The 27081-nt window shown below is 39.3% G+C and overlaps 1 protein-coding gene and 1 pseudogene across 5 annotated transcripts in view; both read right to left on the bottom strand.

Moving 5' to 3' along the window:
* lrig1 (leucine-rich repeats and immunoglobulin-like domains 1) overlaps window positions 1-27081 on the bottom strand; it is a 189821-nt gene that overhangs the window by 124854 nt on the left and 37886 nt on the right. For 2 of the 5 annotated variants that reach the window (XM_078209485.1, XM_078209486.1), the window contains exon 1: window positions 12994-13534. The exons of 2 other annotated variants lie outside the window; for them this stretch is intronic. In XM_078209485.1, the coding sequence (XP_078065611.1) occupies window positions 12994-13229 (236 nt within the window). In that variant the 5' untranslated portion in view covers window positions 13230-13534. Of the gene's footprint in view, window positions 1-7932; window positions 8040-12993; window positions 13535-27081 lie in introns of those variants that run through there. One more of the 5 variants, XM_078209487.1, reaches the window with a different exon arrangement.
* LOC144491921 (U2 spliceosomal RNA) lies at window positions 19659-19861 on the bottom strand (annotated as a pseudogene).

The following is a 27081-nucleotide window of genomic DNA, read 5'->3' as shown; positions in this document are numbered from 1 at the left end:
ACACTCACAAGGTACATTTCCTTAAGCTGCCTGCAAGACGTTTTCTAAATATTATTGCATATAGCTAGAACAGTTTGTTGTAGTCATGTCTGCGGTCAGCAATTTCAATTGACTGATAACATGGAGGAGATTCTGAAATCTCAGTTGGCCACTGCATGTAAAGGGAAGTAAGTAAATCTAGCACCAAGGTAGCATCAAGAGCAGTTAGCTGGCATACATGTCAGTAACTATTTGCATCATTGCATAGCCTGAACAGAGGCGAGATGACACCTCTGAAAACATACAGCCCACAGCAACTCCAGCAAAAGGAGATAACTGGCAAAGATGCAGGTAGTGATTTTTCAAAACCCCCTGCAACTTATTGCACAGCCAACCACCAATAGTATTTCTTCAACATCAGCATTTAGGATTAAACATGCACAACCAGCAAATTAAAATTCAGGATGCATAAAAAGCAATTACACCTGAAAGTGAGACTGAACAAGTACACGACTACAAATCAACAACCGAATAAAATAATTACTATACTTCTTCCCCTCCATTTACAACTTGTTTTCTTGCACAGAGAAAAATCACACTGCCAGAAATAAAAATAGAAATACTCAATAAACCTGGTAGCATCCACGCAGAGTTGGATCAAAGCACACAAACATGAAAAGTCTGTTTCTCTTTTACAAATGCTGCCAGATCTGTTAATTCCAGCAGTTTTGTTTCATTTTACATTTCCACCATGTGAGATTCTCACAGATCCTAAAAGAGCCCCATGAATCCACTGGTAAGGATTTGGCAGTTAACCAACTACCACTGCAGATCTCTGTGCACACATCAAGTCATAATTTGGAGAGAACTGGAGTGCACCCTTGTTCTACTCCTCCACCATACACAGACATCCAATCAACAGTGTTGTGAATCATATGCCACTTATACTTGCTGGTCCCAGGTCTACTGCTATGCTGTGACAAAAACTGTGTACTTTATTCACTTAAGATGCTTATTTGCTAAGATCACTGAATAATGCTCGAAAAAAGTACTCCTTTTGGATAATGTAACAAATGAGATACACATTCCTTATTAATTATCAAGGCCTCAACAGACAAAAGATCCCATGGCGCTATCTGAACAAGGAGTTCTCCTGTTATCATGACCAACATTTATCTCTCAACCAACACCACTAAATATAATGTAAATGAAATTTCCGTGGTAAGATACTCAAGTAGTATAGCCCAAAATTACACACACTCATCAATCCATTTTGCCATTATTAATTTACACCTAAATTTTCTTCCAATCACACATATACCGTGTAAGGTATTTGACAAATCAGAAGAAATAGAAATCAGTGCAGATGTTAATGAGAGTCTAAAACACAAAATTACAAGCACACACGTACCAGAAAAAATGACCTTGTTTCATGCTGCACCTCAAGTTCCGGGTATAATTTTACACTTATTTTGAACTGGCATACAAGCTGACATTTGTGTATATGGTTCTTTGGCTTGGGATGGAAACATCTGATTGAGCCAAGTAGTACTGACAGTGCAAGAACTTGTGTAAATGAATTACACTGCAAATTCCTCCATTAATTGAACTGTAAATCAGTGTTCAGACAAATTTTATGCCTAACTGCAAAGGAAAATTTCAAGTTGAAATTCATCTCAATGCTATGTAGAAGTTTGCTCTATGAGCATTATAGCTATCACATTTCCCCACTTTACAACAATGACAACACTTTAAAAGTATTAACTGATTGTGAAATTCTGATGTCCTGCAATCATGAATGGCACTGTTACATTAAAGTCTCTCTTTATTCTTAATACATTTTAGGAAAGATGAGAATCTGCAAAGCAATGCTAAAACAAGAATTTTTTCAAAAAAATCTGCATTACAATTGCTCAAAATTTGTGATTGCAGTGATGACAAACCTGCTGGTGCTCACTGTCACTGCTGCATAAAACTGCCACCTGCTTGCCCACAGTTCCAAGCAGAAATTCAGATGCTGCCGTTAATACTACGCACTGTAAAAGCCAATGAAAATGTTAGATCCTGTTCAATTTTAAATATTAAGTGTGCCAAGCCATAATTAGCAATGACAACCTCTCTGGTCCTGAAAAGTTAATTTTACAAAATGTGGCATCTCACCTCCTCTATTGAAAAAAAATATACAATTCTTCAAAAATAAAGATTCATTTTCAAGCTTCTTCATAATCCTATGTGCATCTCCCAATCTTTATTTCACACACTGTACAATGATTGAAATGCAAAGTATATTCCACTTTTACTTCCTGCTTTGCAATCTGAGAATTCTTCAATCTCAGCGATTGATCAGCCTGCCTGCCCTATTGCTAGATGCTAAAGATCCTCTACAAGTGGCACCAAATTCAAAGTGAATTGGAAAGAGAGAAGAGAGACCTTTTTTTTAATATGGGCAGCTGCCCCTCCACCTACCCCTACAACTGAGGTTGGCAACAAAATTGTGTTCAATATTTTTTCATTGATCACTTCATCAAAAGTCAGGGACATCATTCCACTTCACAATTCAAACTGCACATTAATTCAGCACCATAATTGCATCTTGGGTAATAACCCATGCAAATTTGCAATCCATTCCAGATAATTTCTGGACATCACTGTCATTAGCGTACTCCATAAATAATTCAGTCTTTGTTACAATAAGTTTATTTTCACAAATCAATATCTGTTAATTTTCAGTCCACACATATTAATGTATATTAATCCTGCTTCTTTTCAATTCACCTTCAATAAATCTTGCTAAATGATAAATCCCAAGTCACATTTTCCATATCATTGTTTAGACAATTTAACTCCCAAGAGCAAAACTAATAGAAATTGTGCCAATATTCTACCATAGCTAAATAGTCAATAATTGCAAAATGCAATTTTCTGCATTCCAACATTGAGATGTCTTCAGAATTCAGCAAAATAATCATGCCTAAAGAAACATCTTTTACCACTTTAAACAGGGCAGTAATGCATAGACCTCCCTCCCTACTTTCAGTCAGGTGCTCATTACCTTTGAATAACAGTCAACATACCTACGAAAATATAGAAGTGCAAGATTTTTTGGAAATAAATCTTAATCTCACATTTCAACAGCTTTTATAACATAAGATAAAGTAGGATATTTGCATCAGACTGGTGTAAAAACCTGGCAAATTAAATCCCTTTCAGTGCCAGGCAAATAGACTTGCAGCAATCCTCGATAAATATTGTCCAAAATGAATGCTCTCTAAACAAAATGAAACACGCTTACATAATGCAAGAATGGTCTTAGCCAAATTAAGGTTCTCTCTATTACCAAGTAGCTAGTTGTAATGATCTGGAATACACTGCCTGAAAGGATGGTGGATATAAATCCAATAGCATGGTTCAAAGAGGAATTGAATATATATTTGAAAAGGAAAGGTGACAGGATATGAGGAGAGGGCAAGGGAGTAGCACTAACTGGATAGTTCTTACAAAGAGCTGGTACAGGCACGATAGAATAATACACCAGGGGCATTCAACCTATCAAATACCTTTTAATAAAATGTCACCAATGCCCCTCTCCTCCATGCCCCACAGATAAAACACTTATTGAAAATATGAATCTTTACACATAGAAGCATAGAAAAATTACAGGACAGAAAGAGGCCATTCAGCTCATGGACACCCAGGTGTCCTTTCTAATCCCACTTTCTGCACTTATCAAGATTAGATTTTTTTGTTAATTAAAGTCAAATTCAAGGGGATTGGTGTCTACAATACAGTTCCCAGCCATTATGTTAAGTCTGACTCCCCATTTCAAAAACAGAATTTGATATAATCCTCTCAACAAAAGACCACAGAACTTGATCAAATCGAGACACAAAATAAGTTATTACTGTTAGTAAAAAATGAAAGCCTCATCATTTCATGCACTTGATGTCAACACATTAACTCCCAAATAATGTGTGGAGAACCAGTAACTCACCTTTAGAGCCTGTTTGCATACTAGAAGTTCTTAGAAACCCTACAGTGCAGGAGGCCATTCAGCCCATCGATTCTGCACTGACAACAAAGAACAATACAGAACAGGAACAGGCCCTTCGGCCCTCCAAGCCCGCACCGCTCCCTGGTCCAAACTAGACCATTCTTTTGTATCACTCCATTCCCACTCCGTTCATGTGGCTATCTAGATAAGTCTTAAACGTTCCCAGTGTGTCCGCCTCCACCACCTTGCCCAGCAACGCATTCCAGGCTCCCACCACCCTCTGTGTAAAATACAGCCTTCTAATATCCGTGTTAAACCTCCCACCCCTCACCTTGAACCTATGACCCCTCGTTAACGTCACCACTGACCTGGGAAAAAGCTTCCCACCGTTCACCCTATCTATGCCTTTCATAATTTTATACACCTCGATTAGGTCTCCCCTCATCCTCCGTCTTTCCAGTGAGAACAACCCCAGTTTACCCAATCTCTCCTCATAAATAAGCCCCTCCATACCAGGCAACATCCTGTTAAACCTCCTCTGCACTCTCTAAAGCCTCCACATCCTTCTGGTAGTGTGACGACCAGAACTGGACGCAGTATTCCAATTGCAGCCGAACCAACGTTCTATACATCTGCAACATCAGATCCCAACTTTTATACTCTATGCCCCGTCCTATAAAGGCAAGCATGCCATATGCCTTCTTCACCACCTGTGACGTCACCTTCAAGGATCTGTGGACTTGCACACCCAGGTCCCTCTGCGTATCTACACCCTTTATGGTTCTGCCATTTATCGTATAGCTCCCCCCTACATTAGTTCTACCAAAATGCATCACTTCGCATTTATCTGGATTGAACTCCATCTGCCATTTCTTTGCCCAAATTTCCAGCCTATCTATATCCATCTGTAGCCTTTGACAATGTTCCTCACTATCTGCAAGTCCAGCCAATTTCGTGTCGTCCGCAAACTTACTGATCACCCCAGTTACACCTTCTTCCAACAATACCACCCAGGCTCTACCCCCATAACCCCACATATTTACCCCGCTAATCCCTCTAACCTACGCATCCCAAGACACTAACGGGCAATTTAGCATGGCCAATCAATCTAACCCACACATTTTTGGACTGTGGGAGGAAGCCCATGCAGACAGGGGGAGAATGTGCAAACTCCGCACAGACAGTGACCCAAGCCGGGAATCAAACCCAGGTCCCTGGCGCTGTGAAGCAGCACTGCTAACAACTGTGCCGCCCAAATGGAAATGTCAGGAATGGGACTAGTCTGAAATTTGTGTTAATCTGCATGGTCCAATTTAGCACCAGTCATGGCACAGCCTAGTTCTTTGGACACAGCCACGATGAAACTGTCACAATTTTTGTTGGCCTTACAGCAGCAGAGTAAAAGGAATTTCAATCCATCAATCGGAGCTGGATTCTAATCCAGATACCAATTTTATGCCAGTTCACTACCTCTAAAAATTTAAATATTAAATATAAAAAACTTTGCTCAAGTAACATAATTGAAGCTTTTAACTGCAAACTGCCTGCTCACCAAGGTTTACAGCTTATTCCACCCCATCCTAACCTCAACATACGAAAAACAGGCTTGCGGAAAGGGGAGGGCAGAGGTGAGGTCTGGAGAAACATATATTTGGAACTAATTAATGAATTAATAACACAAACAGTGGAAGCAGAATCTTTGAATATTTTAAGGCAAAGCTAGATAATTTGTTGATTAACAAGGGAGTGAAAGGTTATTAGGGGTGGGTAAGAATGTGGGGCTGAGGCTACAAACAGATCAGCCATGATCCTATTGAATGGCAGAGCAGGCTCAAGGGGCCAAGTGGCCTACTCCTAATTTATATGTATAAGAACACAAGATTAACTAATGAATTCTATGCCATTGCTCAGTGGTAGGTAAATAAGCAACACAAGTGCAAAACTAACAAGATCATGTACTCACAACTGCAATTGTTCAAGTTATAAAGAAAACACATGCAATATGATGCGAACAATTAATGAAATTGTTTATGACAGCTGTAACCATCACATACCACTCCAAAATAATTCAAGCTCAAATTTCCAAATTTGACGAGTGAAAATGAAAACTGAATATAACCCATCCTACAAAAGAATTACAAAAGTAATTATGCATAAAACACTGGAGTTCAAGTCTTCCATTCAGAAACTGTAATTCAATTTGACTTTAGAGGTGTGCCAGCCTGTGAGAAAAGAAAACCTGGGAAACACCAAATGAATACACGCAAAACAAAGAATGTTCCCTTTATTCTTAACACTTTATTCATAATTCGCATCCAATTACCAACCAACCAATTATTTGCCTCCAATTCCATATTCTTTTATTTTGCTAATATATCATTTGTGTGAAATCTTTTCAAATGTTTTCTGGAAGTTTCTATAGACAACATCCATCAGTGTAGACAACATTATTTTAAAGAGAAAGTGAATAGCTGGTGAAGCAGAGTCTTGTTGTTTGCAATTAAATTCCGATCAACTTCTCCCTTGTTCACTTAACAATGCAAGACTTTCAGCTGTAAAGGCACAGAGCTCCACCTTAGCAATAGAATAACTGTGTCTTACATGCTACAATGTATTCCTGGCAATTTAAACAGTCCACCAGATACAGCCCCGGCACCCTTAGAGTCAGAGTTTTACAGCACATAAGAGGCCCTTCGGCCCATCATGTCCACACCGACCATCAAACACCTATCGAATCTTGCATTCCCAAATCAATCCCTGTGCTTCGAGTTCCATTGATTAAATCACCACAATGCAACTTTTTAATTGTTACAACTATATTAACAAAACAGGTCTTAAGGAAAATACTATTTATGTTTCCAAACATACTGAATAGTTCTAATTTTATGGAAATCTAGCCAGAGTACCATACATGACGGTCATTGTGCTATTTTATAGTCACTCAATTTGCTACTGACATGAGCTATTAACAAATAAACGTTACAGATTATCAGAAAAGTAACATTTAGGAATTATACATTTTATACAAAATTTGCTACACAAATCACAAAATCATTTGCAGCACAGAAGGCTGCCATTCAGCCCATTGTGTCGTAAGGAGCAATTCATGTAACTGCCATTCTCCCTCTCTTTCCCCCATCTCTGCACATTCCTCCTTATCTAAATTTTCTAATTATTTGAAAATGTAGAAAACTTAACGGCACAGAAGGAGATCACTCTGCCCATCGTGTCTGCACAAAACTAAAAAATGAACCACGCAGCCTAAACCCATTTTCCAACACATGGTCCATAACCCTTGGGACACACACACACATTTTAAACAAGTTGAAGGTTCTACCTCTAATGCCCTTTCAGACAGAGTTCCAGACCCTTACCACTGTCTGGGTGAAAAGATCTTTCCTCAATTCCCCTCTACTTCTTCACTAATCACTTTAAACTTACGCACACTCATTACTGACATCTCTGTCCAGGGAACTTGGTGTGGAGATGCCGGAGTTGGACTGGGGTAAACACAGTAATAAGTTTAACAACACCAGGTTAAAGTCCAACAGGTTTATTTGGTAGCAAAAGCCACACAAAGTTTTCGGAGCTCCAAGCCCCTTCATAAGACAAACACAGGACACGGTGGACAGAGTACCCTTCGTCGTCCAGTACTTCCCCGGAGCGGAGAAGCTACGGCATCTCCTCCAGAGCCTTCAACATGTCATTGATGAAGACGAACATCTCGCCAAGGCCATCCCCACGCCCCCACTTCTTGCCTTCAAACAACCGCACAACCTCAAACAGACCATTGTCCGCAGCAAACTACCCAGCCTTCAGGAGAACAGTGACCACAACACCACACAACCCTGCCACAGCAACCTCTGCAAGAAGTGCCGAATCATCGACACAGATGCCATCATCTCATGTGAGAACACCATCCACCAGGTACATACTCTTGCAACTTGGCCAACGTTGTCTACCTGATACGCTGCAGGAAAGGATGTCCCCGAGACATGGTACATTGGGGAAACCATGCAACGCTGCGACAACGGATGAATGAACACCGCTCGACAATCACCAGGCAAGACTGTTCTTTTCCTGTTGGGGAGCACTTCAGCGGTCACGGGCATTCGGCCTCTGATATTCGGGTAAGCGTTCTCCAAGGCGGCCTTCACGACACACGACGGCACAGAGTCGCTGTACAGAAACTGATAGCCAAGTTCCGCACACGAGGACGGCCTCAACCGGGCTATTGGGTTCATGTCACACTATTTGTAATCCCCACAGCCTGCCTGGACCTGCAGAGTTTCACTGGCTGTCCTGTCTGGAGACAATACACATCTTTTTAGCCTGTCTTGATGCTCTCTCCACTCACATTGTTTGTATCTTAAAGACTTGATTAGCTGTAAGTATTCGCATTCCAACCATTATTCATGTAAATTGAGTCTGTGTCTTTATATGCCCTGTTTGTGAACAGAATTCCCACTCACCTGAAGAAGGGGCTTGGAGCTCCGAAAGCTTGTGTGGCTTTTGCTACCAAATAAACCTGTTGGACTTTAACCTGGTGTTGTTAAACTTCTTACAGGGAACTTGGTCCATGGCAATCTTGTACACCTTATTTTCCTCTGTTCCAAGGAAAACAACCCCAGTCTATCCAATCTTTCCTCACGGCTGCAACTTTCCAGTCCTGGCAACATCCTCATAAATCTCTTCAGTATCCTCTTTAAACATTTTGAAACTTCAAAAGAATAACTGATATAAATTTGATCATGCAAGTAAGTATTCTAAAGTTCTTTTATTTTTTAAAAATTTAACGAAACATAATTAAGTCAAAAAAGTTTAAATCGTGAAAAAAAAATTGAAACTAGCAATGAAGCGTTCCCTCAACCGTTAATACTTGCAAAACAAAACCAAGGACACAGAAGTATTAACTTTCAATAGAGTTATTCTCACATTTTTTGTAAAATTCTTAAGTAGAATTAAACCAGTGCAAAGGCATATGAAGGACTTCTTCGCTCACAATTCTGTCCAATTCTACCCATTAAAAATATTGATGCTGAAACCGTACTATTTTTCCTCAAAGAAAAAAAGATGGGGAAAAACAAATGTTATAATCCAATTTCTCCCAGTAAGTCTCTACTGACCTTAAGCAACTGCTTTAAACTTGAAGGTATTATTTGTTCACGTGTTTGTGAAAGAAATGTGAAAGTTTTCTTTGGCAAAAGAATATCTGCAACATGAAGGTATTAGCCAAGGCCTCTGATCAGTCTTGGTAAATTACTACTTCTTAATTTCTTGCTAAGATAGCCACTTTCTTTTCTGATGCAAAAATCAGGGACCAACAATGGCACATTTAGAAACTTGCTCTTTTATATTCAGACTGTGGCTTGACAGCAATTGCAATGGCAAATTTACAGCATTAAATCACTATGGCACAAATCCTCCTGGGAATATTTCTCTACAGGTCACTCCCCCTTGTTAAATCTGCACCCATTGTTTGCAAAACGATCGTAAAACAACTTTAGAAGCAAGACTTTTCCATATTTTCTCAATTTGCATTCATTGCAATATTGTTAAGAGAGAAACATAACCAGTTTGGAGGCTCTCTCAGGATAATAGTGTCAATCATTTTAAAGTCAGCACAAAGTCTTAGTTGACCAAATTTCACTCTGCGGGTAAAGGTGACATTACAACAATTTATTTCCAACTTACACTGTACTGAAAATTTAAATACAGGTCCGCCCTGACAATAAGGCAAGGAGGAAAGGAAAACACTCTAAACAGGGGCTGCGCGAATTCAGAAAACTAAAGTGGTAGAGAAACATGTTTAATTCTAACCATATGCCCTTAATTTTGACAGGATATTGGATTATATACTACAGGTAGAACAAAACTCACTCTTGGTGTTGTTAATGTGAAAACTGTTTCTAGATGAAATACAAAAGTAAATTATATGAAATTGTGCCATATCAGTGCACCATCATTAAATGAGTGTAAATGTAATATTTTTGACCTTAAGGCTAGAATAAGATCAGGCCAATTTGCACTTCCGAACCACAGGACTAATCAGAAATCATAGTTATCTGAACAGAAACTTGGCCCCAAACTGTTTTTTTTAAATTTATGTACATATGAGGAAAATTTAAAATGCTGATTGCCAAAGAAAAATGTCTTTCCACCTGCACTCACAACACCCCAGCCCCTTCAAGGTTTCTAATATTTAATTATGTAGCATTGGCACTGATGTCCAACTTTAAAAAAGTGAGTGCATATATACAGTAACTATAATATTTGTCTATAACAATGTAAGAATAAGGCTAAAATTTACATGGCCCTACAAAACTGAAGTTATAACTTTATATACTGTAACCATATTGGGGTAGAAACTGTAAACTGTGCTGAAAATATTAAATACCCACCCTTGCATTTTAAAACTGTGCTTATTTTCTCAACAAGTTGTGAGTCCCTTAGTTCCAGATAGCACTGACCATCTGCTGTAGTACTGTTCCAAAAACACCAGTTATCCTATATACTTAAACCAAATGGCCATTATCCAAGACCGGATGGTTAGTTCAGCTTACCTGACTGTGAATGCATCACAACTGAACATGCTAATAATGCCCATGATCCATAAGCATTTCCAGCAGGAGTGACTGACCAAGAACCAGGAGTGGGAATTCTAACCAATGTTTCCTCCCCAAAGTACGAATATATGAATTAGAAGGTGGCCATTCAGCCCCTTGAGCCTGCTTTGCCACTTGATAAGACCATGGCTGATCTGACTGTGGCCTCAACTCTACTTTTCTGTTACCCCCTATAACCTTGGACACCCTTGTCAATCAAGAATCTATTTAAACCTTAAAAATATCCAATAACCCAGCCTCTACGGTTCTCTGGGATAGGAAATTCTAAAGACTCAACTCTCAAAAAAGATTTCTCCTCATCTCCATCTTAAATGGGAGACTCTTTTTTAAAACTGTGTCCCTTTGTTCTAGTTTCCGCCACAAAGCAAAACATCAGCATCCACCCTGCCAAGTCCCCTCAGGATTGTGTATGTTTCAATAAGATCACATTTCGTCCTTCTGAACTCCAATGGATAAGGCCCAATCTTTCCTCATAAGATAATCCCTTCGACCCAGGAATCAGATGAGTAGATCTTCTCTGAACTGCTTCTAATGCAGTTGCATTCTTTCTTAAGTAAAGAAACCAAACTGTACACAGTACGCCAGATGTGGTCTCATCAGAACCCTGTACAACTGCAGAAAAACTTCTCCATTTTAATATTTCATTCCCTTGCAATAAGTGACAATATTTCATTTGTCTTCCTAATCAATCACTTGCTACACCTACATACTAACTTTTTGATTTAGTAGGAAAGTAGAGGCTAATTATAATTACAGCTATTGCTACCTACCTGAGATTAGCTAACTTGACACAAAACGAGAGATTGAACCTATTACTTTCCTACTTGGTACAGTTTAGAATATTACATAAACTTGTTAAGCATTTAGAAGAATTTGTTTTTAGCATTTGCCTGTAAATCATAAAAAGTTCACCAATTAATCTTGTCAACTTTTTGGGCAAAGACAATAAACATTATTACCAGACTCTTGTCAGTAAACATGAACTGTCTTGCCAATGTCATAACAATGTAAAAATTTAGAGTGGGTAAATCTTCGCAACGTCTGAGCAATGTCGTCAGTTATAACTTGAATTCAAAAAATGGCAATCTGACGATATTAGCACAGCTGAGACAGCATGAAAAAGGCAATAGAACATTTTCTAACAATACATCAGACGGGTCTATGGGAATAAATGGAAAATGTGCAGATGTAACGGACCTCAGCGTCAATTTCTGCTGCTCTCAGTTCCCTTCCTCCCCTCGCTCCCGCCAAGACTAGTATTTCCAGCTGACCAACACAGCTACAACATAAATTATAAACCAATGCTGCATCGGGCATTAGGACCATTTGGACACTGAAATTGAAGTAGGCATGCTGCCAATCAGCATCGCCGGGCAACAGCCAAGTGAATGAGAACCACGTCGCAGTGACAATGAACCGAACAGTCTCTAGAAAAACTACATCGCCATCCAACAGAAGTGAGCCGCCTAATTACCTAGTTATGGGATTAGCACTCCAAAGACTTAGATCTGCACAGCCATGAAGAACCAAACCAGAAGAAATTGCAAATGAAGATGCTAAAACAAAATCAAAGTTTCGTACATCCATCCAATCAACTGCAAATGAACTTTCAACAGTTCTATGCGGCACTTCAAACTTTAATTCCAAAAGCAAAGTGACAGCATATTTTGATGGCTCTATTTCTGCAAGTGGATCGTGGGTTTTTCTTTGAAACTTACTGCTACACTAAATCGACTGATTCGACAACACATCCACAAAATTCACTTCATTAAACCAACTCGGATAACATTAAATTCAATTAATTCTCCTGAAATTCAACCAAGGGATTGTCTTCGGTCACCTATTTTAGTTAAGTAACACAAAGCGGAGGAAACCTCGCTAACCCCCCCAAAATGTATTTTCGTCCACATTTTTTCACCACAATTTGAAACTCAAAACAAAGCGATCGCTCATAAACTACGATACCGCGGCTCTGAAACTTCTCAGCTACTGCTAAAAGTAGTGACTTGTCTCGGTTGCAGGATTTAAGACTTGATGAACGCAGACGATAGCATTTCGCTACAAATCGTCCAAAGCAACTCAGTGACCGGTGCAATTCAAGTCCGGTCCGCTACAAGTTAAAAAAGACAGCTCGGCACATTCCTGAACTCGTTTCAAAGCTCACCTATGATTATAATCCTAGAGTTTTTTTTAAAGTATTTAAAACGTAAGAATGTTTTTAACTTGAAAAAAGTAAACCTGTAAAGAGACTGAAGTCTTGGTACATTTTGGAAGCAGCGCTAAAAGCAATGAAGTTTGCATCTTTAGCCGCGTGTGACTGAGTGGTGGATTGTGCCCCCTGTCCAAACCCTGACAGTTCCTTTACAGCGGATGATTGAACATCTCCAGTGTACTTACAAGTAGACGACCCAGGCGGGCAGCTGGCGGGGAATGTGGGTCCAGGCCTGCTTGCTGCAATCCAGCTGCTCCCCGCTACACGTACAGCCCGGGATGCACGGCAAGTCCCCGGCGGGGGTGAGGGGATGGGAGCCGGCTCCACGTCCTGGTCCTGTGCACGCAGCTGGCCGGGGGGCAGAAAGCAGCAGCAGCAGCAACAACGGGAGGAGGAACGCCGGCAGCCCGAGCGCCGCCATCTTGCCTCGCACCGAGGAACCACCGCTCCGTGAAACTCAAAACCAAACGGCAGCTCCGCACCGACCGAGGCTAACTCTCTCTCGCTATCCCCGCCTCACACAAACCCGACTTCAAATCGAAATCAGCAGCAGAGCCGCAGCTTCAGGGCCACTGCCTCCGCTCCGCCACCAGCTCTCCTCAAGGAGCTGTTTGCCCGCGGGGAGGGGGGGGGGGCGGGGGGAAAGCGGCCGTTAATATTAAACCGCTCGCGCTACCCACAGCCCGCGACCCACGTTGGATGCAGCGAGTTTCCCTCCCACCTCTCCCATTGGCGCAGCCTCTGGAACACGTGAACAAACAATCGCCCCCGCTTCCTTCCCTATTGGATTACGGGTACGTCAATCAAAGGTAGAGGGAGAAGGGGCGGGTTCAAGTGGCAAGTGCCCCTCCCCCTCCTCCTCCCCCCAGGTCCTGGTGTGAAAACTCACCGCACTCCTCACCGCGTTTAAAGGGCAATGCCCAGCGGGAGCCTCCTGTTGTCTAACTGCATACATCAGAGAGAGAGATTTTAAACCTCTATATATAAAGCTCTCTCTCGCTCTATATATATATATAACTTATTATTTACTTTTTTATTCTTTATAGAAAAACCATTCCCATTTTGTTGAAACCCAGGCGAGTGCCAAGTTGGCTGCAAACAGCCTACCTAGCTTATAGGTGCGAAATATGTTTTGCATTAAGCAAACGGCAATGTATTTGATTGGCTTCTCAGAAATTTAATTGCTAAAATTTGAAAATAGCACCAAAAATAATCCACCAATTTAACTCCATTTAGCCACCAGCTTGAACTACCGTTTCCTGGAGAAGTGTTTTTTTAAAAAAAATACATTTGACGATTACAAAGCCCAGTGAATATCAAGTTTTTGGCGCTGTCTTCATCAAACAGCATTCCCCCTTCACCTCCCCCTCCGCACCCCCGTAATTCCAACTCAAAACACACAGCAGACTCTTCAAGTGGCGTTGAACGCTAAAAGGAATAATTCCCAACTATTCACAAAAGAAGCAAGTAACTTTATTCAAATCGTTATTAAGTAAGTTTATTTCCCGTCAAATGCTTCTGCTAAAACAATAAACAATACAATTACTTATAATGTCGGGATTGTTTGAATATTCTGCAAGTTTTGCCAACTCTTTGGAAAGATAAAATGGGTGAAAAACGATTTTTAATTTAGGTTGGCTTTAATTGCTGATTGTGTTCTTTGTTATTAGTGTAGCCTCCCGATAGATAAATCAACAGCACGTTTTATTATATAGTAATCCAAGCACAGATGGTCAGTGGAAATCATGCAACCGCACTTTGTTGAGCAAAGTGTTACTTTTATATTCCAACCACCCCAATTTGTTTTTATTGGGGGATTATAAACTTAGTTTGTTCATATATAGAGAGAGTGAGATCATTTGAGAGTTGAACTATTAAGTTGCAATACGCTAAAAACACAATGCAATTGCATTTAGGGTGTTTTTTTGTCGTTAATGAAATGGAACCAGTTTGACAGTCATTAAAACAGATGGTTAAACGGTACACAATGATCAATAGTAATACGAAAAATATGTTAATCAGATTAAACATTGATTGCCGAGTCAATTTTATATATTTTATTTAGGTTTATGTCTAATTGTTCATCTGTTCATTGTTCCAAATGCGGAAAGATCCTCTGATCTTTCCCCGTTAAAATCACAACTTTTGAAAGTTATTGAGAATTTCTTTCGGTAATATTTGCCAATCTGAAACAAAACGCAAGTGGATTACCAAACGGGACCTCATTATTTATTCACTTTCTCGTTTGATCTCAGATGCCGATGATCATCTTCAGTATGTGGCACCCGGTTCTCTGAGCGACATCCACAAAAGATCTAGCACCGAATAACTTGTTTCCTTGCTATATAGCGAATGAAGGTTACATTAATCATCAAAAATGTGATATTAAACATGCAAAAGTGCATTAGCGGGACAAGTTTTCAGAGAAAGTTTAGTGCACATGGCTTAAGAAAAAACATCGGCACAAGGTCCAAAAGAGCGGCCAATATGGGAAGTGCACCGTGCGTATTTATGAACAAGTTATTCCATTGAAATAAATGAGCAATCACTTTACAACGCTTTCAGAATTCGATTGCAGCAGGAATGTGAAAACAACTAACATTCCTGTATTCCACCTGCACGGACTTTCACCTTAACATCAATTGTATCGACTCTGTCTTCTTTACCCCCGCCGCTCTTACCCCTTTCGAAAATCCACTAAATGGGTCAAAAATGACGATTGTTAGCATGGTCCAAGAAGTAACTACATTTTACTAATCACCATGTGAATTCCATTCCCATTGTCAGTATTAGTGATCTTTATACTCCGTGGGACATAGATTAATGTTCAAAATATTTTATTATGTTATGGAAACATACAGTTTCACCTGCTGTTCAAAGAAGAGCCATACAATGGATATTCTAGTGTAGGCAGGTAAGAGACACCTTCCGTGATCTGATAACTGAAACTTGCGAAAATTTTCAAATTTCTCTATTAATGTTAAAACACCTCATTGCAACATAAGGAGCATCCTATACCATACTATACTATAGCTTTCCTGGCCCGAAGTGGTTGGATTCCAATTAGATAGATTGCTGGACTCCTACCTGGCTGAAATTTTAACAGTTCTGCATTGAGAAGAGTTATTTGCGTGCTTGGGTCATTCATGGGCAGATTTTTCTATAAATGTTTGAAATTTTATACGATTAGAAAGCAAGGAGGGGAAATTCCCCTGTCTAAACATTTGAATTGGTTTAGGTAAATTTACAATGTATCTACACGGCTCTCGGGTACTTTACAAACCAGTTTTGACACCCCAACACGATGTTGTGTAAGACTGAAGACTTCTGAAAGTATCTTCCATTAAGTTTCCGGGTACTTCGATTCAAAGTGAGGTTGAGGCAGTTTTATACTGATAGATTAGTCAGTGCAAAGACGAAATCACTAAATTGGTAGTGAATACACAACTTAATGGTCATTACACAACTGGACTTAAAATTATTTTTAGATAAACATTTTGCATATTGGTATTATTACAATCCCAACTGATGTTACTACTGGACAAGTCTGATCCCAGAATGGAACCGGGCTTGTTAGGTCCCAACTTTTATTTCTTGTTTAGATTTGTGGGTGAAGAGTCACAGGGCTGCCATGTTAACTTTTAAGAAAAGATCAAAACGTTTATTAAACAAAAAAAGATTAACTATAATACACTACTCCTTCACCCCAGCTGTGCCTTTACAGATATATACAGATTGGGAAGGATAACACAAGTTACAAAAACATATATTTTACTCTAATATTCTCAGTAAGCACACACTCCATGTAAATTGATAAGCAAACTATGGTCAGACACCGCCCTATGATATGAAGTGATAAATGCCATCTGCAACAGCTTCCTGGATTTCCCATTATATCCCCCCCAGATGCTTGTCACACTGTGAGCCAACTAGTCTCACTGGAACTTGGACTTTCACATGAGGGTTCCCAATCTCTGCTCTCAAAGAACATGCCTTGGAATCTTCTCCTAAATGATGCTTTCTTTTGAATGTGTTTACCAAGGATCCATATCCAGAATTTCAGTCGCTCTTTTTGGTATTGCTGGGCCCTGGATTACCATGTATACACAGTAAGAAGTTTAACCACACCAGGTTAAAGTCCAACAGGTTTATTTGGTAGCAAAAGCCACACAAGCTTTCGGTAAAGCTTTGTGTTTACCCCAGTCCAACGCCGGCATCTCCACATCATGATTATCATGTATATTCAAGCTTCCACACAACCTCTCAGGTATCCAGCCATGTCACTACGTCACAGGGTGTATTAAGGCATCACAAACCTTAGGATCACTTTGGATGTCTGGCATCTCACTAGTTGACTGCTCCAGGTCTGCACCTTGCAGTCCTGTCTTTAACAGGGAGCCTCTCTCTGCCCCTTACTTTAACTTCCTTTGACTTCACAGTCTTCCTGGGATGTTCCTCTGGCCCGTTCCTTAGTCTCTGGGACTTTCTGTTCTTTAGCTTGGAACTGGCTTTCTGTCCCTGTGCATTGTCCTGCCTGTTCTAGCAATTTTTTGTGGAATGCTTCTTGTCTCTGGTTTTCCGGGTTCCAAACTGAAACTCAAATGCTTCTACTTTTCACTGTGGACCTCAGGTTGCTAAGCAACAGCTTCGTTTTTTTAACACATACAGAAAATGCTGGAAAATCTCAGCAAGTCTGACAGCATCTGTAGAGAGAGAATGGAGCTAACATTTCGAGTCTGGCTGATCCAGACTGGAACTTTGGCTCTATTCTCTCTCCACAGAGGATTGTGAATCTGTGGAACACACTGCCCCAGAGTGCATGGAGGCAGAACCAATCAACAGATTCAAGAAAGAAATAGATATGTTTCTAATGAAAAGTGGGATAAAGGGCTATGGGGAGCAGGCAGGAAAGTGGAGTTGAGACCAAGATTAGATCAGCCATGATCATGTTAAATGGTGGAGTGGGCCCAAATGGCTGAATTGCCAATTCCCGCTCTTAATTCCTATGTCCCATATTCCATGTAATCCAGAGACCCAGGCTAATGTTCTGGGGACCCAGGTTCAAATCCCACTATGGCAAATGGCGGAATTTGATTTCAATTAAAATCTAGAATTAAGTCAACTGATGATCATTAAACCTTTGTCGATTGTCATAAAAATCCATCTGATTCACTAATGTCATTTAGGGAAGGAAATCTGCTGTCCTTACCCAGTCTGGTCGGCACGTGACTTCAGACCCACAGCAATGTGGTTGATTCAAGTCAATTGGTTGAAGGGCAAATAGGGATGGGCAACAAATGTTGGTCCTACTAGCGACACTCTCATGAAAAAAAATTAAAAACTAACATAACCACTATCACTTTATTATGGTTATCATATTCATAATAAAAATAATATTTATATACATACCATGTTAAATATAGAAAATTTGTTAGATTCTCAAAAGAAGCATCTCTTAAGAAATCAGAATTAAATAATTGTTCTTTGAATATGAATATTTCTTCAAACCATTGCTAAATTTCCAAAGGTGTTTTATATAATGAACACTAAGTCATAGACAACATCATATTTCCCACACCCTATCTCAAACCTACCTCATGGGTCAAAATTTTGGTCACCTCACCTTAAGTGTTTCATTGTCAAATGTTGTCTGATAACACTCATGTTAAGTGCAGTGGGATATTTTGATATATTAAAGGTGCTATATCTTTTCAACTTGTTAATTGTGATTATGGGATATTAGGAGCATTGAAGGGTCTGCCTCGTGTGCATAATGCAGCATTCTGCAAGATTCTCCGACCTCACTTGCAGCCGGGATTATCCAGTCTCGCTGCAGTGAATGGAGGTGTGGCTGAGTGTCAAATTCTCCATCCTCACTGGAGCAGCAGCGGGACGTGAGCGGCTGGAGAATTCCAGCGAAGGTTTGTTGAAATATTTGCAAAAGGGCAAATAAGGTTGATGCAGCCAGAATTATGGATAGGTTTATGATTTTTTTTCCTAATCTCTAAATTTAAAACCCTACTTTACTTTGCTTGTTTCAATTAGCTAGGCTAAAGGAAAGCAATTGTCTGAAACTGCATTTTAATAAGGAAAGTTAATATTTAGAAACTATTTGATGTGGATTTTTTGGTATGATGCAAGAAACATTGAAATGGGGAGAACTTATATAGACAGAACTTATTAGACTCTGTTTGTAATAGAGTGAAATAGATGTATATATTTTCAATAAAAAAACATGGGATTAGACCTAAAAGCTATGACAACAGAAGGTGTGAAAGACACTCATGTCACTAGAGGAGAGTGAGAAAAAGTATGAATTTATCAAAGTCCAAATATCCATGGTGATACAGCACCTTTGACTGTGGAAACAACTGATTTTGAACTCCGTCTGGTATTGTTGATTATGATGGAATGTGAACTTAAATGTCTTTCAGTTGATTATTTTGTCTATCCTTCCTTGATTAAAATTTGTCATGCACCTGTACGAAATGATACCAAGAATAAATATTGCCTCTTTCAAACATCACATGAAATTGCAGACCCTTGTCTTCAGAGTGACTGGGAAATTCCAGCTAAACCTATTAATAGTGGTATTTCAAACCGTGGCTCCATTTGAATTTATATTGTTCATTTAAAAATATTTGAAAGTCGTAACGTTTACAGACACGAACACTGTGTGCAGCAAAAATACTTCTCAAGTCAGAAACAGTAATGAATTCATTTTTTTTGTACTTTTCCAATTCAATCAAATCAAATTCAATTCAGAGTCTCAACAAGTTGAGACATTTCCGATCCAGGCTGACAAGACAGGGCGAGCGACCAATTCACCCTGTCCTGGGCCCGATCTACATGAGCCAAGCTGATTGGAGGAGCAAAGCAACACCTCCTCCAAGACTTGAGCTCATTTGCATCTTAGCCAAAAGGCCGAGATACCGCTTTTAAAAATTGCTTCATATGAAACATATGAAGCTTCAATGTAACCCAATGACCTCAACCAAGTGCAGCATCCAATCCATACTACACTTGATCTTAGCCAAAAGGCCGAGAAGCTCTTACTCAGGAATTCCAAAACATAATTGCAATCATTATATATAATACATTTTCAAACACCTGGACTTTTTATTCACCCACTTCAAAATGAAATAAATCCTTAATTTTAATAATTTCATTTAAACTCTATCCTCAGAGTTCACATGATTTTTCAGAAGTGTCAACTTTGTTCCATTATAGCGATTTTGCCTTTTGTGTGTTCAGTCCCAAGATGAACATGTAATCTAGGTTTTCACCTCAGTGCGATACTAAGGGGCTGTTGAATTATTAGAGGTGCCATCATTTTGGTTGCCATGTTCAACAAGACCCTGGATGGATTTTCCGGCCGTGCTTGCCCCAATGCCGGAAAATCCCGCCCAAGGTCAACGGGCCTTTGCATGGCCCGTGTCCCTCCCTCTACAATTCGTGTGGTGAATGGGACCAGACAATTCCATCCCCTGTCTACCTACTGGTCCGACAGGCACCAGGGCAGGATTTTCCAGCCATGCTCGCCCCAAGGCTGCAAACTCCTGTCTAAGATCAACGGACTTTTGCATGGTCCATGTCCCGCCCGCTACGATTCCCTTGGCGGGTGGGACGGGACGGGAAACATCTGCCCTAGAAGTTGGAAAGAAGTGAAGCAAAGGCAGTAATATGTTTAAAATTCAGGAAAATTCGGAATGCAATTTAATGAATTTATCCTGCCGTTTTGATTTGCCCTGTGTTTACATGATTATATACAAGGTATTTCCTTACATATGTGAAGCTAAGTCCTGAAAGAGGAAGAATGGAGGCAGAAAGAAAATCAAAAGAAGAATCATAAGAAAAAAACAAAAGCACTTAACAACAAGGTAAAGGAAAGGGAACAAAAACAATCCAACGAGAAATTTCAAAGCAAGAAAAAAAGCACAGTAAAAGGGAAAGTATGTTAAAATGTTTTCTCATATGTACGTACTTCTGTTTTATATTCCCTTAGGGGTTTTCTTGTGTATAAATGCTATATGGCTTAAGGGCTTACTAATTTTTCTTCTTTTACTGGTGTATTCTCATATGTATGATTTTACAGGAAGGTATAATAATAGGGCAATGCATAGATCATGCAAAAAACCATCATAAGCTAGCATTACAAGTTTTTAAAAACTTAAAAATAGATTAGTTGATGTTTCATTTGTTGCACTATAGGGTGTCATGTTTCTAATTATCTGGCGGTGAATATACGTTTCAGTTGTCAATGTATCTTGTAGATTTTATTGGTGTACAGGTGTACTTTTCTCAGTATTTGCAATGAGTGGATATAATTCAAATCAAAGTCTACTACAGTTGCCCCAATGCCGGAAAATCCCGGGGGTCAACGGGCCTTTGCATGGCCTGTGTCCCTCCCTCTACAATTCGTGTGGCGAGTGGGACCAAACAATTCCACCCCCTGTCTACCTACTGGTCCGACAGGCGCCAGGGCAGGATCCCTTTTATTATTAGGTGAATTTGCAGCAATGTTCAATATGTTTAGACTTGTATTTATGTTCACTGTTGTAAGGTTAATCTTTAGTTTTTAGGGTTGTAAAGGAAAGAGAATGAACCTGCAGTTTTAGTAGTGCTGGCTTGGGCAGATGGGGATGAGTGTAGTATGATGCAGCTATTGTCAGAAATTGAAACGAATGATAATTTGAAGATTATTACTGTTAGTTTGTAATTGTTATTTATATCATTTAAATGTGGATTTTAGTACTTTTTTCTGAATTTTAAATTTATTACTGCCTTTTATTGCTTCATTCACTTCAAATAGTGGACTGGAAAGAGAACCTATGCCATCACTGTATTGCTGTTAATTTTGTTGTTAATGCAACCTTCATCATGAAACAGTGCGAACTACTGTACAAATTATTCTCACTTCTTTACAATTGCTGTTTAATGAAAATTTTCTTTATATTCTCAGGATGCAGGTATCGCTGGCTGGTTTATCATTTATTGCCCATCCATAATTGCCTTTGAGAGGCTGCTGGTGGGCCTTCATCTTGAATTTCTGTAGTCCACGGGGTGAAGGTTGTTAAGGTCACTAATAGTATATAGTGGAGGAATAATACAGCAGCTTGTCTTTTATCTTCAGCAAGTTTATTCTTAATACAGCTCAGTAGAGTTACAGACTCCTTATGATACCCCCAACCCCAACTATTCCAGTTGTCCCCATTTATACTCTTTTGGAGGTTGAGTCAATGATCATCACCTGTCTTTAACAATGCAACTATCTTAACAATGTAATTGCCAAAGGATGTAATTGCTGATTGTTATGAAGCGGAGGTTGATCCCCCCTCTGAGAAACTAACACTTAACCACTCAAAGACGAATGCCTCACTCCATAATCTGTAAAAAATGAGTATGAAGTGGTATGATCTGCCCTTCAGGACCTTTTAGTAGTTAAATCAAAATAACTCTCTCTCTAAAATCAACAAGTAACAATTTATTTATCTAACTAGTGGTGAACAAGTTAACTAAACTCTTAATAAAGCAAATAAAACACAATTCTAATGGAATACTGTTCAGATAAACACAGTTCCCACTTATTAACAATAAATAGAATTTTAGTCACTCTCTGAATTACAACCAGGTTTTGTGTCATCCAGAATATTCTCGACCTTCTCTGTTGATTCTGCTTTCTTCTTTCTTTTTTGGTAGATTTACTATTGAGATGGTGCTTTCTCTTAAGACATAAATGAAGCTAAGAGCTGAACTAAGAGTTTTTACTCTGGCAGATGGCAGTTGCTCTCTCCTTTTGTCCCACTGCCCTCTTCATTCTATACCTGTGATGACATATCAATGTCCCCCACAATAAGATTGGTCCTAGGCTGCCAAAACCATCAAATTTAAATTTAATAGGTTATTGGTATCTAAGTGCCTAATTTAAATTGATTGGCTGAATTTAAAAAAATCAAAAGCCTGAAAGATCGTTGAAAGCCTGTTGCCTTGGTAACATTGCTGCTTGGCCTTTTGATACAAATGTTTCATTTTGGATGTTTCATTTTGGGCACTCTACATGTACTTGCATTTTTTTAATTTTCTAAGCACAGAAAAAGCACCACCTTTTTAAAGGGACCATGCAATGCTTTTTCCCTAGCATTTTACAATTTTACAAATGCCAATCTACAATTACTCTACTTAACTTCGCAACCCTGATACATTGACAAAGGTGCCTTACTGATCTCCTTACTTTCTCAAGTAAGGAGACCAAAGGAGTTTTGGTCTCCTTACTTGAGAAAAGCTATACTGGCACGGAGAGGGTGCAGAGGAGATCCACTAGGTTGATTCCAGAGTTGAGAGGGTTAGCTTATGAGGAGAGACTGAGTAGACTGGGGCTATACTCATTGGAATTCAGAAGAATGAAGGGAGATCTTATAGAAACATGTTAAATTATGAAGGGAATAGAAAAGATAAAAGCAGGGAAGTTGTTTCCACTGGCAAGTGAAACAAGCATGGCCTCGAAATAAAGGGGAGCAGATTTAGGACTGAGTTGAGGAGGAACTTTTTCACACAAAGGGTTGTGAATCTGTGGAATTTCCTGCCCAGTGAAGCAGTTGAGGCTACCTCATTGAATGTTTTTAAGGCAAGAATAGATAAATTTTTAAACAGTAAAGGAATTAAGGGTTATGGTGAGTGGGCAGGTAAGTGGAGCTGAGTCCATGAAACAATCAGGCATGATCTTATTGAGTGGCGGAGCAGGCTCGAGGGGCCAGATGGCCTACTCCTACTCCTAGTTCTTATGTTCGTATGTGCCCCCACAAACTGTTGGAAAGACAATTGTAGGGTTTTGAAAAATCTTGGCAGGTCTGATAGCATCTGTGGAGAGAGAATAGAGCTAATGTTTTGAAACTGGATGACTCTTTGACTTGGAAAATCAATATATATGCAGGGCAGGATCTTCCAGCCATCCACACACCATTGCCACTGCAAGTGACAATGGAGAATTTGGCGCTCAGCCAAATCTTCATTCAGAGCAATGGGAATCCTGCCAGCATTAACGACCGAAAGAGTCTGCCCATAATGTGAAAAATAATGGACTAACGTCATGAAGCTTGTGATGGTTGTTGTGGACACATCTACAATTAAAATGGATAATACCTTCAACATGAAGTTTGGTGAATGCCAGAATTCTCCGACCTTGTCATGGCTGAGATTCTCCGGTCCTGCTACTATGAACAGAGATTTGGCTGAGTGCCAAATTCTCAATTCTCGCTGACAGTGGTGGCAGGACTTGTGAGACCGGAGAATTCTGGCCGATAAGTTGGATAAGTTAAAAAGTACCAAATTGCAAAATATTCTGACTTTGGAATTATTGAAAATAGTTTACTTCTCATTTGTAATCTTAATATAATATTACAATATATAACAGTCATCATAAATTATAATACTGCCTTTTTGACAATTTGAGATAAATAACTGGTTAGGACATAATCTGAATAACAAGCGCACAACACTTACTAGATGTAGCACCAGAAAGCCTGTCCAAAATAAGTCCAGTGTGGAGATTATAATTGCCTCCCAGGACCATTACTCCAGCCAAGTGCATAGTATTTGCTGAATTTTAAGATCTGAAGCCGTACATCACTTTTTAAAATATATTTGTACCATAGTTGGAAAGTATTAAATTAATCAACTGAGGTTCTACAATGAAATGAGCACTAATCTTTGTAAATTTCAAGGTGCAATATCTTGAATAAAGTTGTCAAGAAAATATTTTTTACTAGTCTTCAACAATTAGGATTCTTACAGCAAGTAAATACTTCAAATAAAATAATAACTTGCCAAGGATCTTTGATTTCAAAAGTATGTACTAAGTACATGTTTTGTACAATCAATGCACTAAGTAAAGCAATATAAAGGATAGTTTAAAACATGTGCAAAATAAAGTAAATTTCTTTACTTGTTGAATCTGGGATCTGTGCTACTTCGCAGCACCCTAGGCTATTGTAAGTCCAGATTCAACTTTTTTTGTACAGCTCGTTGCAACTCATTACTGTATTAGTGGTATAATGGTTTTTTGATAACACATAATTCATTCCAAATGGACATCCAAAGCTGAAATTGGTGTCTTAAAGGCACTCACATGTGTTCCCATTTTAAAGGTTTAAAGGTTGATTTTACTTCTGCATGTGAGTCTGCCTATTGAAAGAAAACTCCCGTTTCCATAATACATTAACAGGACAGGTGATAACAATTTTTAAAAAATTATTCATTCATGGGACATAGGCATCGCTGGCTGGCCAGCGTTTATTGTCCATCCCTAGTTGCCCTTGTTCAGAGAGCAGTTGAGAGTCAGCCACATTGCTGTGGCTCTGGAGTCAAATGTAGGCCATACCATGTAAGGACAGCAGATTTTCTTCCCTAAAGGATATTAGTGAACCAGATGATCTTTCACCATCATCTGTAGATTCTTAATTCCAAATATTTTTTAAAAGTTGAATTCAAATTCCAGCATGTGCCATGATGGGATTCCAACCCAGGTCTCCAGAACATTAGCTGAGTTTCTGGATTAATAATCGAGTGATAATACCACTAGGCCATCGCCTAAATCCTTACTACAGCAATAAATTCAAAGAGTTGACGTAATTTGCAAGACTGAAGACAGTGGTAGTTGTCCTCAGGGCACCATCTCACTGGTTACACTGGGATTGAGTTACAACTGTTCCCTATTCTGAAAGATCAGTGTTGCGGATGGTGGGGCGGGGTGGGGGGGGGGGGGGGGTGGGTGGTGGGGTGGTGTGGAGGGCGGGGGGCAGATTGGATGGAGTCTCAATGGGAGGCCACCCAGTTAGCATAAGGCAGGCATTGGTGCTGGTACTTGGTCTGCTCCATAAACAGCAAGTCAGAAATTATTGGAAGAAGTAGTCAAATTGATAAAAGTTCTAGACGGCTCAGAACTCTGCTCACCTACTCATGACATGATAGAAGTGTTTATAGGGCTGTTAACTCTTTTCCTACTTCTGTTTCAATTTTTTCCCTTCACAAAAGTGCTGGCTTTTACTGGGACATGGTACTAATTTATTCAAGTACCACTGAGAAGGTTTACTGGGACATGGTACTGTGGAGGCCATCTACTAAGTGTGGACATACACGCAAATGCAAACATACACATTCTGGCTGGAATCATTAGACAGTGAGCAGAAGAAACCTCTCTATCTTGGTAACGCTGCATCTCTCCATTTCTGATCAGCGAATTCAAAACTGAGCTAAATGAGAATCAAGTCAAACTTCTGGCCTGAATAGTTTAAGTTAATGCTGAGCCATGGCTTTACTTATTAGGGTAAACACAGTAAGAAGTCTCACATTATGAAGTCTCACATTATGAAGTCTCACATTAAGAAGTCTTATTAGACCATTGGTGTAGTTAATTCTTATGTTTACAATATTACAGCAAGTATGTTGAGTATTTTTTAAACTCTATCATTTACACATGAATTTCAGTTATGTGGAAACCGATGTGTAGGTGACTTTGTTGCTGACACCAAACTACTGATTTCTAAGACAATGGCATTATTCTGTGATACATTTTGTCCTGATGCACTGTGACACACATGCCATGAAATAGATTCCAGAAGGCATGGAAAACTTAGCAGAACATTGATTATTTATCTCAAATTGTATTAAAAGACACACAAAGTCAAAGAATCTCTGGAATAAACTAGTGATTAGAAGAATTTTTCTCCCACTGAATAATAACTACGTGCAGAGCCTCCCATTTAGTGTAATAACTCCTTTAAACATGGCCAGATAAATATCATGTTAAGAGTTGACTGAAGATTATGATTGTATACTCTGTGAATAATGTTGGCTCTTGTAGAGCAGGGATATGTATAATTTTAGACTGATATTTTGCTAAATAACATTATGGGGTCAGTGATAGATTTTACATGGATTTATCTTCTGGGACGTTTTTTGAGTGGTCAGTACCACATCAAAATAAAAAGATTATTTAAGTTAAATTATCATTTTATTTGCTCCCCCTTTTAAACATAACTGAAGATGAAAGACAATCCACAAGAAATGTGAAGAAGCACATTTTTGAAATTAGTGTTAACCTCATGAATAATTTCAGGTTTCAATTACTATTATTTGTGGAATATGCATGAGTTATATCCAGTCAATCACCATATCATATGTATTAATATTTCGTTACCAAATGGGAGCAGCAATAGGTTAGAATGTGCTATATTTTTAAAATAGTGACATCAAAGTGTTTTGGGCATAAGAATGAA

Source organism: Mustelus asterias, chromosome 3 (assembly GCF_964213995.1).
Source record: "Mustelus asterias chromosome 3, sMusAst1.hap1.1, whole genome shotgun sequence".
NCBI classification, from domain to species: Eukaryota; Metazoa; Chordata; class Chondrichthyes; order Carcharhiniformes; family Triakidae; genus Mustelus; species Mustelus asterias.
The sequence above is the reverse complement of the archived record's forward strand: the minus strand, read 5'-3'. Positions and strand labels throughout refer to the sequence as shown.